Here is an 18,822-nt window from a genome sequence, read left to right as displayed (position 1 = left end):
TGATACGCTCGCCTGCTAGCCAACATACATATACATATATATTTATATATATATATATATATATATATATACATATATATATATACATATATATATATACATATATATATATATATATATATATATATATATATATATATACATATATATATGGTTATTATATTATTATATTTCAAATTATTATTATCATTATTATATAAATGAATATTAATATTATTAATATTTGAATAAGATTATTAAAATGACTTATAATAAATAAATAGTTTAATTTATGTATACATTTTTCAGTAAAAGACAAATACATTTGACAAGTAAACTTCCCTTGGACATTATGACTCTAAATAACATCTTTTAAATAAAGTTTTTTGAATTAAGTTAAGCTTTTGTTATTTTTGCTAGTTTTAAGCATTTGTTCAATTTACATTAGTTGGTAAATCAATAACACATTTTTGCAGTGTACAGGTTTCAAAAGACATAAGGGCGAGTAAATTATGACTATCCCTTTATGAAACGCAATAGTGACTGTAATTGTCCGTGTAGCGAATAGCCTGTGATAAGTCATCTTATCCTCTCAGATCATGACCTTGCTGCATGTTGCTTCTCCAGCAGTCACTCTGGCGATCCATAACGCTCCGTGCAGCAGACGTGATTCACAGGCTCAGACATTACTGTCTCTGTAAGCTTATTCTGCGAGCAGCTCGGGCCACCTGAAGGCAGCACAGAGATGAGCACAGACACAGTTGGCACCGGAGCGCATAGCAGCGCCGTCGAGCTCACGGTGAATGCTGTACATTACTTTGAGAGCTGTGGTTAAAACAACAAGCAAAGAGGACAGAGGGCACCTCTGACTGACTCCATGTTCCTCTCATTCATTCTCCATCTCTCTCCTCTCTTCCGAAGTCATGACTATGAAATCAGGGCTACATCCCTGATCTTCATCACGCCCACATCGCTTCATTCACTTCATGTGCCTGCCTTCAGCTTGGCTGACCAATTTGTGTAGGTGTCGAATTTGAAGAATTACAGTAAGTAGGACAACAGCAAGAATGACAGTAGAAAAACAAGTGCTGTGCCACTACTTTCTGTGTGCAATTATGAATACATTCATGAGGACGTGTATCCATATGCTGGTGTATTTACTGCCAAATAGCAATGAAAAGAGGCTTTGTTTTAAATGTTCGTATCACATCAGGAATTGCCAAAACAATCTGCCTCCCACGGAGGGGCCAGATTTGCAGTCTCTCTTGCACACCTTGGACAGGAGACAGAGAATATCAGAGCGTAAGCCCCATAGCGAAGATCTCCACTGTGACCATCACTGACTTTCATGTTTGTTTGTTTTATATCGCAGCCACTGATCTGAGAACACACAGACCATTCGTAATCAGAAGAACTTTTAATATGACTTATTGAGAATATGATTCAGTCCATCAGAGAGGTGATGTGGACTGAGTGTTATGGTAAGGTATCAGGAAAGTGACCTAGAATTAAATAGAGTTCTAATATCAGCATATTTCATACATTTCATAGAGGCACAATTTTTATTTTGTTCACAGTCATTTACAGTATTCACCATCTAATTCTGTTATGCAATATTCTCCATATGGAGAAACAAAACTCGAACATTCACACATTTCCACACAAACTCCCCTTGTGTGTTCATTTTTGGCTCGTTCGATTATGTCTTACCATGTTTAAACAGGCTGCATGTTTCAGAATATTACAGATTTGAATCAAATCAGCACAGAAATGCAAAAAATATAACAAAAGTGAGAAGAAAAGTCACTTATAATGTTACACAATTTTTCTATTTCTAATAAACAGTTTTTTTACTTTCTATTCATCAAAACTTTAATAAAATGTCACGTTTTCCACAAACAAACTAAGCCGCACAACTGTTTTTAACATTGATATTAATAAGAAATGTTTCTTTAGCAGCAAATCAGCATATTAGAATGATTTCTGAAGGATCATGTGACACTGAAGACTGGAGTAAAAAAATAGTTATAATGAGGTCCAGGCCAGTTGCCTCACCTCAGTGATCCACGCAAGTAAGAATCACACTAAAAAACACTCAAATAAAGCCAATCGAAACGGAAAAGGACTTACGGTTTAAAGGACAGGAACATGACATTACGAAGATGATTAGAAATGTATTACTAAAACATGAAAGATGGGATTCTGCCTGTCATGAGCGAACAAGAAAAAATATCATTATCTCTACGGGGATCGAATACCTCAAAGGACCAATCAAAAACAATCAGACTAAATTCTACATGTGCACCCAGGTCACTTTTTCAACAGATCCAATGTCAAACAGTTTTATTCAAGCTAACAACCCTCCTATATTGTTCCAAGACGTTTTACTTGGGTTTGAGCTTTATTTAATAACTCATAACCAAAAGTAATTACATAAATGACTCTTGCTCATTATTCCATATTCTCAGTGGACGGTTTGACGAGAGAATGCTCAGAGGATGTAAATTGTATTTAGAGCTGTCAAGCAATCAGCCTTTTTAAACAGAAAAATGCTGGGAGGTTCATACAGTCCCCATAATCTGTCATTAATCACCTTTCCTTTCACTGAACAGTTAAAGAAAACGCAAAGTGCTGCTCTTTTTCAGGGCTGTGTCGGGAGGTTCAAAATGTCACGGCGGCCTCACGTCCCCTGAGGTTTAAGCATTAAAAATGTGGCATGCTGTCACCGGGATGTCACGAGGGATGCTCTGTGAATAACCACACACAGTCAGCCGAACACCGATGGCAAAAATGATTTTAGAGAGTTCACGATAAGTGGACCTCTGTTGCGTCACTCTCTCAGGTTCAACCGCTGGCCCTCGCCATCACGAGCTCTGCAGAGATTCTGATGAGCATTTGCAGTGCTTGGATTTGGCTGATTATATAATTGGAATTTTAATGTGGAATATTAATCCACTGAGGGCCCACATTCAGTTTTATAAGCTGGCTGATCAGGATCTACTACAGCAACTCCAGCAGCCTATTCAAAGCTCAGCGACTCTCTGTGTTACACAAGCAACACTCCTGTAAGCCAGTACACTAAAATAGTGCAAACTTACAATATAGTGGCATTCCCAAATATTATTATGGGGGTTAATATGCAGCGTGATTATCCTGCAATGTACTGAAGAGCTTACGTAAGTGTACAGGTATGAGTTTTTGTGTGTGTGGGTCATCTTTTACCATAATTTCAATATACTTAAAATCACCTACATTTTTGGGAGCAGTCAAGCACCTCCACAGAGAAATCTGCTTAATAAACATACTAAAATAATGTAAAATAATGTCACAAATAGCTGATTTCAATAAAGCCAATACTGTTTTTCATGCGAAGGCAAGTAGATATTAAAATATAAACAACATTATAATGCACAAAAGTAAAAAATTCTATTCATTTTCAGTGTTTTTAAAGATTTAAAAGTAATAACTGCAATCTTTAAGTTATCATTCATCTAAATGTCAAAAATCAATATGGAATTCCCCCCCCCCCAATTAGAAGTAAATGCAAAATGACCTGGTTCAAGTACTTAATATATTTAACATGTGTAACAATTAATCATGTTATATTAATCACACAAGATTAATATAACATCAGAGCTAATAGAGGAAATAAAGGCCCTACACCTTAACCAGCCTTAATGGGTGCCTACGGTTTCTTTCTTTTTGTTTTGTCTTGACTTTTCTGTTTCCCTGTAAAACCACACTGTCACGAAGTCGCGATGACTAATGTAACATAATAAAGTATTTTAGGTCTACAAGACAAAAATACTGCAGAAACATCTAGTGTGTGCTTTAGTATCTCTGCGTATGACCAACATGTCACAGGTTTCTGAGGCTTTTGCAAATAGACAAGCAAATGTAATGACAAAAATACAGTATAATACAGTAGGCCTACCTGTCAAAAGTTTGGAAACATTGCAATTTTTTATGCTTTTAAAAGAAGTATCTTATGCTCACCAAGGCTGCATTTATTTAATCAAAAATACAGTAAAAACAGTAATATTGTGAAATATATATATATTTAATTATTTAGATTAATTAATAATCATTTAATCATAATAATCATTTAAATTAATTTTAAATTAATGGTATAATGTAAAGTGTATACATGCCTTTCTGTAATTTTTTTCCAATAATTTCCCAGACAGATTGTAATGGTCATGGATTTAAAAAAAAAAAAAAGTCTGCTCATGTTTTCGATCAAGCATTTCCTTGAAAGTACATTGGCAATCGACCTACAGATATCAACACTCTACCTACAGCTCCTACTTGAGGTGTAAATGAATTAAAACAAGCCCTCCGTACAAAACTCAAGTGTTAAATCAAACACAGACGCACTGCCTGCAAACCATGTAACGGCGGGCCGATAATCCAGCACGTTATCTGTACAGGCTCGGCACAACCCTCTAGTAGCTGTGGCCTGAGGCAGCTGGGACTCTCAGATATCAGGGATGTTCTGCTTGATTTGTATCTCTCTGGAGAGGAAGAGTGAGTGAGCAAGTCTGTGTGTTGTGTGCCAGGGGATGTATACACGCAAACCGTTATTACTCCATCAAGCCAATGTCCAATGAAGCCAATGAAATGTGTTAGAAAAAAATAACAGCTTCAACCTCTATAGGGACAAAGATCTGATTAAAAGGCTGGATTACATTAGTGTGCCCTCATGTGCGATATCACGATTATTTACACAATCTGCTTTTGAAGAAATATCGTAGTATCATGCTACAGTGCATGTTCTATCAGTTGCAGTTCTGGCGCCTCAGTCCCAACATACTGTACAACGCAACGCACATTCACATCGCATGTTAAAGCAGAGGTTACGGGTACGTGACATTGCAGTTATTAACAATCACTAAAGTTTATTATTTACATGCGCAAAGCCTTGAAGGTTAAAAAGTTGTTTTCACTAAAAGCCTGTCAAACAGAACATGAGAACTAAACTAAGTCATCTATTGCGTCTTATTGCACTTAAACTGCCAAATACACACAAGGTTTACATAAACACAGTCGTCTTAAAGCGACAGCAGTGCCTAATAAACCTGCTGCCGCTTGTCATTAATGTTAATCAAACAACAAAAGACAAAGACAAAAACACTTCATGCTCTTCACTAAATCACTTCTTTTACATTTAAATTTATGCATTTGGCAGACGCTTTTATCCAAAGCGACTTACAAGGTACACATTTAGATTCTTATCAGTTCTTGCTTTCCTTGGGATCGCCCATGTCCTTGGCGTTGCAAGCGCCAATTATTAATTATGAAATTATGAAATAAAGATTTTCATCTTCGCTAACCCCTAAATGGTCTGTCATTCTTTTTTCTTTTATATTTTTTTACCTTGTAAGGCTACATTTTTAAAATAACTAAATCGTTAACTTGCAAAATCGTTAAAAAACAACATTAAAAAATCATGATAAAATCGTGATTTTCCTGAAAAAAATCGTGATATGATATTTTTGCAATATCACCCACCCCTAGTGCCCTGACATCACAATGGGATGCATGTAGCCTAAACTTGAACTCCCAATTTGACAGCTAAATAAAACATTGCCGAATAAACATTGCATATGAAAAATAAAATGATGACACTTTTTGTAATAACATTATTAGTGGTCTCGCAAAGGACAGCTCCACAGAACCAGTAACTCTACACAGTTAAACTCTGATGCGTGACTCGTCCCACACGCTTGCACTACGGACATGAATTAAAAGATGCCTCAAATCATCCAGTTTGTTAATGAGAGATATGCTATTACTTTTTTCAACAGTCACTACTGGGATTATGAAGTGTGCATACCATGGAGACTTTACCACCATGAGGCCACGGGAGAGGATTTGTGAATGGAAGTGGAGTGACGTAATTGAAGCTGGTCCTGTAGGTCACATGATAAAGACAACATGGCGAATGTAGAACTTCCGGATTACATTCATACTACACAAATGCATACTATGTAGAACGTACTTTTTTAGCGGTTACAAAGTACTCAAATTTCAAAATAAGTCCCTACTCAAGCAAGTATGCGATTTCGGATGCAGTCGAGCATTTGAGCAAGTAAGCAACCACCTAACAACCAACCAGCCTACCCTAGCAACCACCCAGAAAATCCAAAACATTGCATAGCAACATGTTAAAAACATTCAGTCTAATTAATAGGCTTATCAATACGTAGCTTGAGTAAAACTGCGCAAACAATTGTTCTTTGTGCCTTAGAATACGGGTATGTTGACAGAATTAATTCCAGAGCTTTAAATAAATGGATGCACTCCAGCTGCTAATGTAAATATTTGATACAGCAGATTTTAATGCCAAAACAGGGAGAATTGTACTTGAATTTCCATGCCAGATCAGATATTACAAACACGACTCTTTTAATTTGTTAAATATAAAATATGTATTTTGTGCATATGACAAATTTAGAATAAAACAGAATATCATTTTCAAATCTTAGATGACTTCACTCTGGCACACACTAAAATATGAATTAATTCATAAAACATTTAATTAAAAGCAACATGTTCATGTTAAACTTTCAATCAAGCTCAGAATGAACTACGAATAAAACAAAGCTTTTTGTGGTGATTTTTAAAAGTGCAAGAGTGATGGTGTAATTACAGCTGCTTTTTATGCACATCCTTTCAGGGAGAAACAGAGACGAACAACTAATTGCATTAGCAAACAGTGTTAAAGCAATGTGAATAAATGTTCTCTGAAAAAAAGATGCTATTTTGGAGGCAGTAAAAAAAAACATTAAAGGGGAAAAGGGATGAGAACAAGGAGAGTGAAGACAAAAAGATGGGTAAAACACTATGAAAATTGGAAACGTCCAGAAAATGGCTGAAGGGCTACAGAGATAATGCAGCAATGAGAGATGACACACAGAGCATCTCTACATGAAAGAGATGCTCTTTACTGGCAGTCTCCTTCTCATATGATCCTTATCTGAGGGGGATGATAGTGCATATAAATTTGCATATTCGTGCAGTTTGTCAACTTTTAAAAGCTTTATTTGTTGCAACAAAAATATTTGAATATGACCAATGAAATAATTAGGTGCCAAATAACCTTTTTAAGTTGGCAAATTGCATGCATACATTTTACATCATTTTTTTGTAATGAATATAAAGTGAAATACTGCTTTTCATAATTTTTCAGTTCAGATACATAATGTAAAAAAAAAATTTGTTTTTTATTTTTTTATAATTAAACACTATGTTATCAAAGTTTATATTATGGCTTTATATATGATCAAACATTTTCATGTGTCATTATATTATTAACATTTTACCAAAATCAAGGTCAAATAGAGTTACGGTTTTTGACCAGCAAATTTCAGAGAATGTGTTCTCTGAAATGTCCATTATTAAAACAGCCGCATCTGAGAGTAAGTGCATCGCATAACGTTTTCATTAACTTACATTATATTGAAGCTACTGTATGTGGGCACTCAGTTGTTTCTGTCACTTGGCCAAAATCTCATGTTATAAAAGATATTAAAGACATTATGAGCTAGACACTCTTCTCTGCTCCTCAAATATAAAACATTAGTCTTTATATATATATATATATATATATATAGTGTTTCTTGAGTAAAGAAACACTATATATATTATATTCAAACTATACATATTCAAACAACTAGTTCTTTATTTACCCTTGCATTGCAAACAAGCAGCGATGGTCCAAACTATAGAGGCGGGGTGGAGTTATGAGGTTTTCTGACAGTATGAGGATCCAATGGAGTTACGAGGTCTAACACAAGCTCTTTTTAATACTTTTAGTATTTTTTAATACAAAAATTTACAAAATATGGAGATACAAGGTTTCTGCCCGATAGCGACAATAAACTAGATTGTTTTTCTAGTTGCATTTGGTAAAGATTTGTGTTCCAGTTTAATGCTGTCACTCTAGTGACTGCATTTGTGCCACTCAAAAATCTCTTATTCCTTGCTTGTTTTAAAAACAAATTGTCAAATGTTTATTTATGAACTGTTAAAAGTGGTAGCCTGTAATTGCAAGCTATTTCTATTCTGTATGTGATCTAACCCTTAAATTGTGGGGGGTTTTCAGTGTGCTTCCCAATCAAAACCCACACAAAGTTCTCCCTAACACTTCAATCCTACAATTAGGCTAACTATGCTAAACAATAACCAATAGTATTTTTGAAGCATATTTGAATGTTTTCATTAAATACTGTACCTCAAAATACAACAAAATGTGATTCCGAATGTGTATAATTAACCCACAAATTTCCATATGGACAGCCGCACGGTCAGTGTAAGTATCACAAACCTAACCAACACAGGAGAATAATGGTTCGCGGCGCATTTAATCGATGACCAGTGATTCATGAATCTGTTTGACTTATTAAAAAGAAACATTCGTTCACAAATTGGACATCACGGGTCATGTGCAGAACACACTGGCCTGTACTCTAAAAATATAATTAACCAATGCCTTGTCACTAAATGAAATCTGATAAAAGAGCATCTCGACACAAATAGTTTTCCCATTTGAAAGTTAATTACGTTTTAATTTATTCCTGCAATTTTTAGTCACAGGTCGGTGCCCCTGCACAGTGTAAATGAAAAATGTAAATGAATGCAAGCAATCCTGCGTATAGAATATTCTCTGCAATCGCTGTACGCTCACGAGTGAGTCCACAGCAGAGGAAAAAACCAAAAAAGGTCTAAAATTACAAGCACCGGGAAGCTCAAAAGCTCCGTTAAAAGCACCCACAGACTCCCACAACACAAAGAGAGTCAGAGGCTCGTGGATCAGCACTCTCCAGTTATTGATTGTGATGCATGCAGATTCTATGATCTTGTGTGGGAGTTTTAACGCCGGCCGGTGCAGAATGCAGCCACTGACAGTTGAAGCATCACACAGGGAGTGGGGCAGAGTAATGGCACAAAAGAGGGAATGACTTTGCAAGCTCTCTAAAAATAGGCTCTTAAATTCATTGGGATGTTAGCCATTAAACTGAAGCAGCAGGGAGGGTTTTGTGACAATGCTGCAATAGCAAGCAGCCCTTCTGCCGAGGCTCTCTGTGGCATGTGTACATGTCTGCCTTCCTTGTCAGCATGGTGGATGCATCCAGAACTGAATAAGATGAGTAAGCTGACTGCTATTCTTCTGTTTTCCAGAACAGTCACCACTGCGATCAGCAAAAACAAGAAATGAAACAAAGCAGGTGAGCAAACAAATAAACAGCCCTCTTTTTTCCCCATCCCACGTGTGGCACTGAGCGGAGGTAGGGGAGCTGCGCTCCAACAGGGTCGCCAGCTGAGAGCATATGGCTGACAGGTCAATGGCCATGAGCAATACAGTCACTCACATTAACACCCACACAAATGTATTTATATGGGCAAATATCACAATGTATAAAGCTCACGTAGTGGGCCAGTGCACAGAAAATTACCTAACATCCTGCTGCAAATTATTTTGTAATCTTAATAACATGCATCATATTTCACTACACGATCCAAACATCAACAGAAGAGCAATTTCTTCAATGCTGCAAATGTCATAAACAAGCTTAGGGCTCGACAATAATGGCCCGACGGCTCGGGGACAGCGTGAGACAGTTTTGGGCAGGCTGACAGAAATGCCACTTGCCCTTATCAGCAGCGTTGCTACTTCTTCTTACATTTGTTGATCATATTCATATAATTTGTCTTGCAATCTTATTCTGCTGTTAATTTTGCCAAATTAGATATAAATAATCTACACAAATTAGGAAATTTTGAATTTGCAGGAATAAATTGTCTTTGATGCTAAAAATCCAAATCAAATCTGAACACATATACACACACACACACACACACACACACACATATATATATATATATATATATATATATATAAGCAACATTATTAGTAATAATAATAAAATAAAATAAAATTGTCAGTGTTTTTATTTAATTTCAAACTGTTGTTGAGCTCATTAAACTATTTAAATTAGAGTATTTTTTTATTATTTAATTATGAGTTCATTTTTTTAATCAGACATAATAAAACTAACAAGAGTTCTAGACCGCAACATGCACTGTTTATAATATATTTAGGCTTTATTTAAAAATCGTCAAAATATTTACAGAAATATGTTTCCTTCCCTGTCACTGAACTAACGGATAGCATTCAAACACAAGCATCTTTAATATTAGTTTATCAACAGTAGTAATATGGTTTCTCTCATTGGATGGAGATAAAGGAAAACACAGGCAAGGTGAGACTGTGTAAGAAGAACATACTATCTTCTAGACTTCATTACAGATCAAACCAAACTTGTTGTATTATACCACGACTCCACTAGTTCCCATAAACACAGTCAACCATCTCTTTTAAGTTCTCAGATACACATCCTTTACCCGGCCTTTCTCTGTGTATGAAAGCCAACTCTAAAAGTATACATAAATATTGCAGTGTACCTTCTCCCCCATTTCATAGTGCATTTGCAGTGATTTTCTATGCGCTCCATCGTGTGTGTTTTTTTTATGGGCTGAGTACATTTTGTTTTAAGAACAGGTTTAGAAGCTTGTATTATGTGTGTGTGTGTGTGCACTTCTCCAGTGCCAAATATTTTTGAGTAGGATGATGGATTGATAGACTTCTGACAACTGATACGTCAGCAGTGAGAAGGCCGTGAAAAAACGCACTCTAACAATCACTTACTAAGCAAATGCGGTAGGTTTTTCAGCCTTGTAGATCTCTAAATCAATAACATAATGCTGTAAATGAAAAGAGCTATGATGTGGTCATCTTCCTTTCCAAGCCAACTGCCTGAATAGCTTCATATGTGTGTGTATAGAGTGGCCTACTGGGTTATAGTGGGCTAATAGAGGCCCTTTCAAAACAGACTGTACAGATAATATTGGTGAAATCTAGATAAATGCATGCACAAAGTAATAAAAAAAATTCATATTGTTAAGTTCTGCACATCAAGGTAACTGCAGCGTCAGCAAATAAAATGCTATGATGAAGATGCACGATCATGTCTGCAAAATGCCACTGAATTCATCTCTCTCTCTCTCTCTCTCTCTCTCTCTCTCTCTCTATCTATCTCTCAGGCAGCAGGATTTCCAGCCTTCTTGTCACTATGGCAACACCTAAAGTTAATTGGGTACCTATGCAGTGTTGGGCAGAATCAAACAGCGTTCTCCTACAAGACCATGCATCTTTTTGAAGTAACATACACTTTGAGAGTGAAATGTGGCAAGTCTTAGTTGTCTCATTAAACAAATGTGCTGTAGCATAGAAAGTAAAAGCATGTGACATTCCAATGTTTTGCCTGTTAATAACCAGCACTAGGTTGGGATTTACTTAGTTTATCTTTTTAACAATATTTCATGTACTATTTGTTTTATCTCATAACTACAAAGTAAAATATTTTCAGATACATCCAATAGGATTTACCTTAGAACAAAATAAAATGTACATTATAGTTATGGAATCAGATTTGAAATTTAAGATTTATTGAGATTAATTTGATCACATAAGCTTTTTCCCATTTTATAAATTTGGTGACATAAAGTTTGATCCCATAAGCATACAAATCAGCTATTTTATAGTAAGCGTTTTCACTAAGCAACCGGGTCTAAAATATATATATATATGAAATTAGAATTTATTGTAAGGCCACATTTGTGAAAAAAACAAGATTGAATAGATAAAAAGTAAAATAAATTTAAAAAATCTATATATTATACACTTTTATTTTCTCATTTAATCTTGTAGTATTGTGTCTTCATATGTGTGGCTACCTACTATAAATTCTCAGTTCTCCAGAAGGACATATATTGGTTTTGGTTGAAAGAGGAGAGTCTCGTGGGACCAACCCTAAACTGGTCCCTTCTGGAATAGATGAGGTAAACCTTATCTTCCTCCACAACATAAACCCCAACCCCCACTCCATTTCCTTTCTGCAACACAAAACCCCACATTACAAATGAAAATCCAATTTGTTAAAATCTTTCACAAACCCAGCCTCCTCTCAGATGAATATATTACTGTCTATGGTGATGTCTCAAGCTAGCGATCCATCCGTAAGCGCTCACACATGCTAGCTCTGCCCCTGATTTATGACATACATAATCAACTGAGGAACTTGGCTTACTGCTGAGATCACAAGAGCACAGAGTATCCCGTCTGATATAGCAGGATGCACCATTAATGAGATGCTTAATGAGAAAAAAAAATCTGAACGTACTCCACGTATTCTCTGCCATTAAATGCACTGTAATGCCAGGCCTTATTCGAATGAATGCAAATGTTCGATCAGAATATATTTCTCACAAATTGGCTATACTGGGCATCTGCAAGAGGACGCATAGGCATTGTACTGCACATAACTTAAACAAATTAAATACGACTCTCTAGATGTGCTGTTAATCCAACAACTGCTATAGCATGTGTGCACAACTGTGTTTGATGGAAATGTAATAACATTAAATACGTAAACTGAATTTTTATATATTCAGGAAATACTCAGCCTTACTTATTTGTTTCCCCTTAAAAGATTTTTAATTTTCTATACTGCTGTTTGAAGAAAGACCATAGACATATAGATGTAATGATCATGGCATGTAGAAGTTCATATAATAAACAAGCAAATTAACTGTCAATCTCCCAATTCCAAATGTCCTGTGTACTGGACAAATATGGCAACATATGACATATATGGCAATAGTTATGCTGTCAGCTTAAAAATTTATATATATATTTTTTTAATCTTAGATATAAAATTAGAATAGTTATAATGTATTTGTAAAAATATTATATATTATATGGCACAATATAAAATGATGCTCCACATAAATCACTAAAGATTTTTTTAAATGGTTTAAAATACATTTTGAAAAAGAAGACTTTCTACATAGGATGTTAAAATGTAAGTAGCACTTTATACAGTGTCCATATTGTCAAATTACACAGTGCCCATGATAAGATAATTACAACAGGACTTTCAAAACCAGGAACTAATTACATATTTAATGCATGTTGCTCATTAATATAATTTACTTACTCACGTACTGAAGTGATAAATTATTATCTTTATTTCTTCAATATTTTTTTATCTAATAAATCTGATTGTACATTGTACAAAAAATTGTACATGCAGTAGACACAAAAATAAGCTATGTTTGCTTTGCAATAGCTACAATGATAAAAATAAACATTTTATTTGATCAGAATAATATTTTATTTCACATTTCAGCATAGTGGGAACTAAATATTATAGTTCCCCTGCTATTTAATATGCAGCATTTAACATGATTTATTTGTAAAGTTTCATATCTCAGGAGGACTGAGGACGATAATGATCGATGAATCATCTCTATAGTAATGGTTGGCTTTATGAATGAGACAATGAGCAGTTGTCTCATTTGCAGAAAGACAGCCTCCATTTGCCTTTTTGAGTCTCTCTAATTGCAATGAAGCCAGGACACATCTTGTCACATACATTTCAATCTCACTTGCATCATTTCAGCCTTGTCCATATGTTTAGCAGCTACAAGGATGCGTTCACAAAAAAAAAAAATTTTCCTTCTTGATATGATGCAGACGCTTCCTCTCTAAGATGGAGGCTGTCTGTATCGCAGCTCAGGGTAAGAGCTGAGCATCTGAGGAGTAAAGTCTCACTTAAAATCTACTCTTTCATCCCCACAGACTTATTCAAGTACATATGTAATGAACACAGTTCCTGAGCACCTGTACATTGATGGACATGCATTGTGAGTGTGGACAAGGACTGTATTTTAGTATATAGGCCAATCAAGAATGTTACTGATATAAAACAGGCAAAAACAGGTTCGATTACATCTCAAGGGAAAACTTTTGACAGAATCACGACAGAAAAGCATCCAGCACTAGCAACAACAGTACATATGCAACACCTACAGATACCTTCAATCACTTATACAAGCACATCATTTGAAATGTAAAATAACATATTGTGATAAATGATGTAAGGATGAACGGTTATTTAACACTAATCATAGCCATAAGACTTGCCATAAAGTTCAAGAGCACAAAATGACAAAACGGTGCCTAGAGACAAGAAGACTGTGCACGATTCAGCACAGCACATTATTCCAAAGGAAATAAATGCCTGTCTTCATAATCTCTACCATTTAAAACCACACTTGCCCAATCTTCTGGATCTATTCTTTTAAATAATGTCCACTTTTCACAATTCAATAAAAATTCTGATTAATAAAATTAAGTATAGATGAACAAAATAAGTATTGTCCTACATTTTTCTCATTCACTATCAGGTTTCACTCAGAAAATCATCAAATTCCGATTCTATGTTGAATGATATTGAATGAATTATAAATGATGAACAGGCAATACAGCTATAAAGGTGAACTGGGTCAATTTAATAATATAATATCTACACACTTCACCATTAAAGCACAAAGCAGAGTGCAAGGAAACATATCTGTAATTTCCACAAAACAAACGGGAAACTTCTACATGATTTCACCTGCCATTTATTAGTGTTCAGCGGATATGACTGTGTTTATATGCACTCAAATCTCTAAAAACAGTTAAATATGGCCATACAGAAAGTGGGGGGCCAAATCATAGCTCACAAATCCACAGCTTTTCTTTCAAAGTGTCTCCTCTTGCGGCTCCACCAACTGCCTTCTCTTATGTAACCCACAATGCTTCCTCAGCCCGCCTGTCTTCATTGGCTGATTTCTCTTTTCCACATTAGTACTTTCACCTCTATTACCACCACTATCATGTGTCTTTGTGATGACTGCCAAAAATGACGAACATTCTACCCCCTTTTTACTGCTCAATGAAATTCATTCATATTTACTTCAGAAGCATTAGAGTTTGCAAATGAAAAAACAACCACGAGGCCTTGAAAGATAACTAACACTTCTTTAATAATCTTGACAGGTAACAGCCTGGCCAGAGCAGGAGAAACCAGCAAAGATGATCCATGATCTCCTCCTAACATACGAGAAGCTTTAATAGTGTCATTGTCCTATATACCTCCGTTAAACAATTTCCTTCTCATTAATTAAACATACACTCCATCAATATGCCCTAGGAGTGCTCGTGCCTATCAGGTATTGCATGCGGCGCACAAGAGAAGATATATGCTTGATTTATTTCCCATTGCTGCATGTCATACATCAAAAATGAGAAGGAAATTATCACAGAAAGAAAGAATAAGCAGGAAATGTCACATCTTAAGGGTTCATTTATCTGGTTTACAGCAAATACTGCCAAGAACACATGCATAATTCATTATTAAAACAAAAGCGAATGAGTGAAAAACCGCACTGCTTTTGACTGATGCCTCTCCCATCCTCTGAACAGAGGCAGAATTAGTCAGCTCCTTGCTCACGCCTTCCCTCCCTGCGCTTGGTGAAATTTCACCCTCGCTGCCACCGAGATCTCACCCTCCATTTTCTCTGCGTCTCTACCACTCTCTCTGCATTCTCTCTCCCTCAGCCATGCACAAATACCAATAAAAACCTGTGCACTCGCACACACCCTCACATCGTAGACATGCACACGCATTGAAGGCACAGAGCATGCATGCGGGCTTGTTCTCACACGAGAGCCTGCTTCCTCCATTTTATACATTCAGAGCGACCCTTCCCCCACCCCTGCTGCCACTTACACACACACACACACACCTCACTTAATTACAGCTTCTGTTCCCTGGTTCGGTTTGATACGCTCTGCTCTATGAGGTTAAAATCTAGCTGAAATGGTCACTGACCAGAAGTGTACATTATACTTCATAAGCCGCCTCGCCTCTGGCTGTATCTCAATCAGCGACTAGAATAACAGACTGGAAATGAATAAGAAAATGCACACACGTCTTCAGATCCATAAAACATCCACATCTTCATCTCACCAATCTAGAATAAGAATCCATTACTAATTGGATGTTATATTTGATGATGTGTTTTGCCTGGTCAGCAGTGTTGGCAGGTCACTGCCATCCTTGGATTAAATTGGCAGAGCTACATTCACTTGTTGCGTGGTCACAGCGGCCCTGTCAGTCCTTGTCAGATGACGGTTTAGATAAGTATGTACGTAGGGGATTGATGAAGCCATAAAGCACTGATGGAGCAGTAAATACATGAAGATTAAACTCCTCTGCAAGAATCAATCTCGACAGGCATACTGTAAGATTACAGCACATGTAGTATGAAAGGATCAACACTGGATGAATCCCTTAAAAAACGATGTATCTTCTAGAAGCTACAGGGGAGCTTGCTATTTCTACTTAGTTTCGACCTAGCAACCACATACACCAACTGCCTACCGCCTGCTGCCTACTCTCGATGCCCCCAGCGGCCCAGAAACGGCATTTACCTGGTCGTACCAGTCCCGGTTGGAACAGGTGCACTCGGGCCACCATCCTCCTTGCCCTCCTGAGTTGTTACCATTCACCTTGGGGGCGCCCTTGGATTGGCTCTTGGGGTTGGGGCCTCCAGGACCCCCAGCTGACATCATTTTCCCTTTACTTCTCCCCAAAGTGCCCCCTCCACCCATTCCCCCTCCTCCGCCCGAGGTTTGGGGCGGTAAGGTCTGGCCGCCTCCATAGCCGGCCGGGTATCCATAGGGTTCGGGCTGCCAGTCTCCATATGCCGGGGCATCCATCCTGCGCAGGGCGGCCATGCGGGTCACTTCATAGCATTCTGGGCACTTGCAGCAGTGATGATGTTTGTGCATGCTGGCTAGTTCACACGGTGCGGCGCTCTCTGTCTCTTTCTATCTCACTGCTGCTGCTGCTGCTGCCTGCTCAGATCAAATACCGCGCGCAGTGCCACTCGGCTCACGGTAGCACAAATGGCAGGAATCTTCACAAACCCTGTTATCCTCCTCTTTGTTCCTCCCGATCCAGAAAAAGAGATGAGGAGGTAGCAACAGGGCGATGAAAAATAGAAAAAGATTGGTAGTCTTCCTCCGGTCGATGCAAAAGGTTTGGAAAAATAATGCTAAAAATAGTGTGTATGATCTCGGAATCAGAGACCAGCCCCGATGGTCGAGTTTTCTTCCTGCTTCTGTTGGTTCACAGTGATATGTATATAAATTCATAGATATATATATTCATTTGTTTATATATGTATATATTTACACACACACAAATACATATAAAAATATCAATATAAACAGACAAGCACAAATACAGTTATATACAGGTATATATGTATACATATATAATTCTATAAATATTTATATGCGTGTGTACAAATATATATATATATATAAACAATTTCTATATATATAAATGATATCCGTGATCAAATCTTCCTTTGTAAGTCTCTGCTTGCCAGATTTCTTCCTTCTGCGTTTCCTCCTGGTTTGGGAAGCGTTTTCTTGCCTTCTTTCTCTCACTCTTTTCCCAGCCTGCAGAGAGGAGCTGAGCGCTGGATTGACTCTCAGCCTGCTTGCCCTAGATGTGGATTATACGAAGGGATGCAAGCAAGCGAGAGAGAGCGAGGGAGAGGGAGAGAGGGAGAGAGAGAGAGAGAGAGAGAGAGAGAGAGAGTAGCAGCATCCCTCCAGCACCTCAGCCCTGACAGCCACAGCCAATCAACTCACAGCACAGCCATCAGCAGCAGCACCAACACAGGACTGACTGCTTAAGTGACTGCTCTTAAAGGGCCAGCGCACTCGAAAATCAGCCAGCACACAGAGCCCGTATTGAGATGCAGAGAGCACATTATTCAGCTCCACGGTTTTACTGTAAGAAATACTGGATACCTGATTCGAGGGTTTATATCGCAGACGGGCTACAGTACATAAGGGCCTGATGGAAGACCATCTTTTAATCCATTTGTGTATTCATTTGTCAAGTCACTGTAGGATTAACTAAAACCACGCAACATAAGGCGGTCATACACTATGCGATTTAAGCAAGGTTACCAACTCATGTACGAGTAAATCGCATGCGATGTAAATCCAAAGCTCATGATTTATGTGCTCACATTACACGGTCCGATCGTCGAGCTGCGATTTGACTGCTCACACTATATACGTGAAATATGACGATAAACCCCCGTGCAGCGTTGCGCCGATAGAACATGATATCGTGTATCCATAGATATTGTCAAAAGCATCAGCTATCGATATCAAGAGGATTTAGCATTTCCAATTTATGTAGGCCTATTAAATTATTATTACTATTATTATTATTATTATTATTAGGGTAGGCCTACATTTATTATTAAATTCATATTACAATTAATTCGCCAATAATTTTTTGCAACACGAACTGGAAGCAACAGTTTGCTAAATTGTAGCTTGTTTGATAGCTACAGAACTTATAGATCTCCCTCTTTTCACTTTCTTTCTTGATGAAATGGTTTAACTTCTGTTTTCACACAGGTGCAGTGAGGGAAAAAAACACTGAGTTTAGGGCAATCGGTTCGTAGCTCTGCTTCAACTGTGTGATACTCTCACGAGGGGCGACCACAATTTCTGACATGCCAGAAATTCATCCGACCATCCGATCGTCGGTCGAGAGATGTTTATCTCATTTACCCCTGTACACTGCATGAACACTGCACGACAATAGATGCACAACAAAGCTGAAAATCTGCCAGACTAAAAAAAAAAACGAGTCGCACTAGTCAGAATTTGGACGAAATTTGCAGTGTATGCCTAACCTTAGACACAACAAACTTGCTATGAAAAAAATGTTAACGCTTGATGATAAACTCCAAGAAATAGTGCATACATCAAAGACAGAAGCAGATTTTACTTCAAAGGATAAAACAATGAATTAAAATTAATTCATATTTTCAAAGACGGTGCACTCATTG

The 18,822-nt window shown here is 37.1% G+C and overlaps 1 protein-coding gene across 10 annotated transcripts in view; it reads right to left on the bottom strand.

Annotated features, from left to right (window-relative positions):
- The window catches only part of dlg3 (discs, large homolog 3), a 99,652-nt gene that overhangs the window by 53,379 nt on the left and 27,451 nt on the right, over nucleotides 1-18,822 (bottom strand). For 2 of the 10 annotated variants that reach the window (XM_082178030.1, XM_082178031.1), the window contains exon 1: nucleotides 16,367-18,579. The exons of 2 other annotated variants lie outside the window; for them this stretch is intronic. In XM_082178030.1, coding sequence (XP_082034156.1) covers nucleotides 16,367-16,726 — 360 coding nt within the window. In that variant the 5' untranslated portion in view covers nucleotides 16,727-18,579. Of the gene's footprint in view, nucleotides 1-16,366; nucleotides 18,580-18,822 lie in introns of those variants that run through there. 6 more of the 10 variants (XM_082178026.1, XM_082178035.1, XM_082178028.1 and 3 more) reach the window with 4 other exon arrangements.

Source organism: Leuciscus leuciscus, assembly GCF_965113295.1.
Source record: "Leuciscus leuciscus genome assembly, chromosome: 8".
NCBI classification, from domain to species: domain Eukaryota; kingdom Metazoa; phylum Chordata; class Actinopteri; order Cypriniformes; family Leuciscidae; genus Leuciscus; species Leuciscus leuciscus.
The sequence above is the reverse complement of the archived record's forward strand: the minus strand, read 5'-3'. Positions and strand labels throughout refer to the sequence as shown.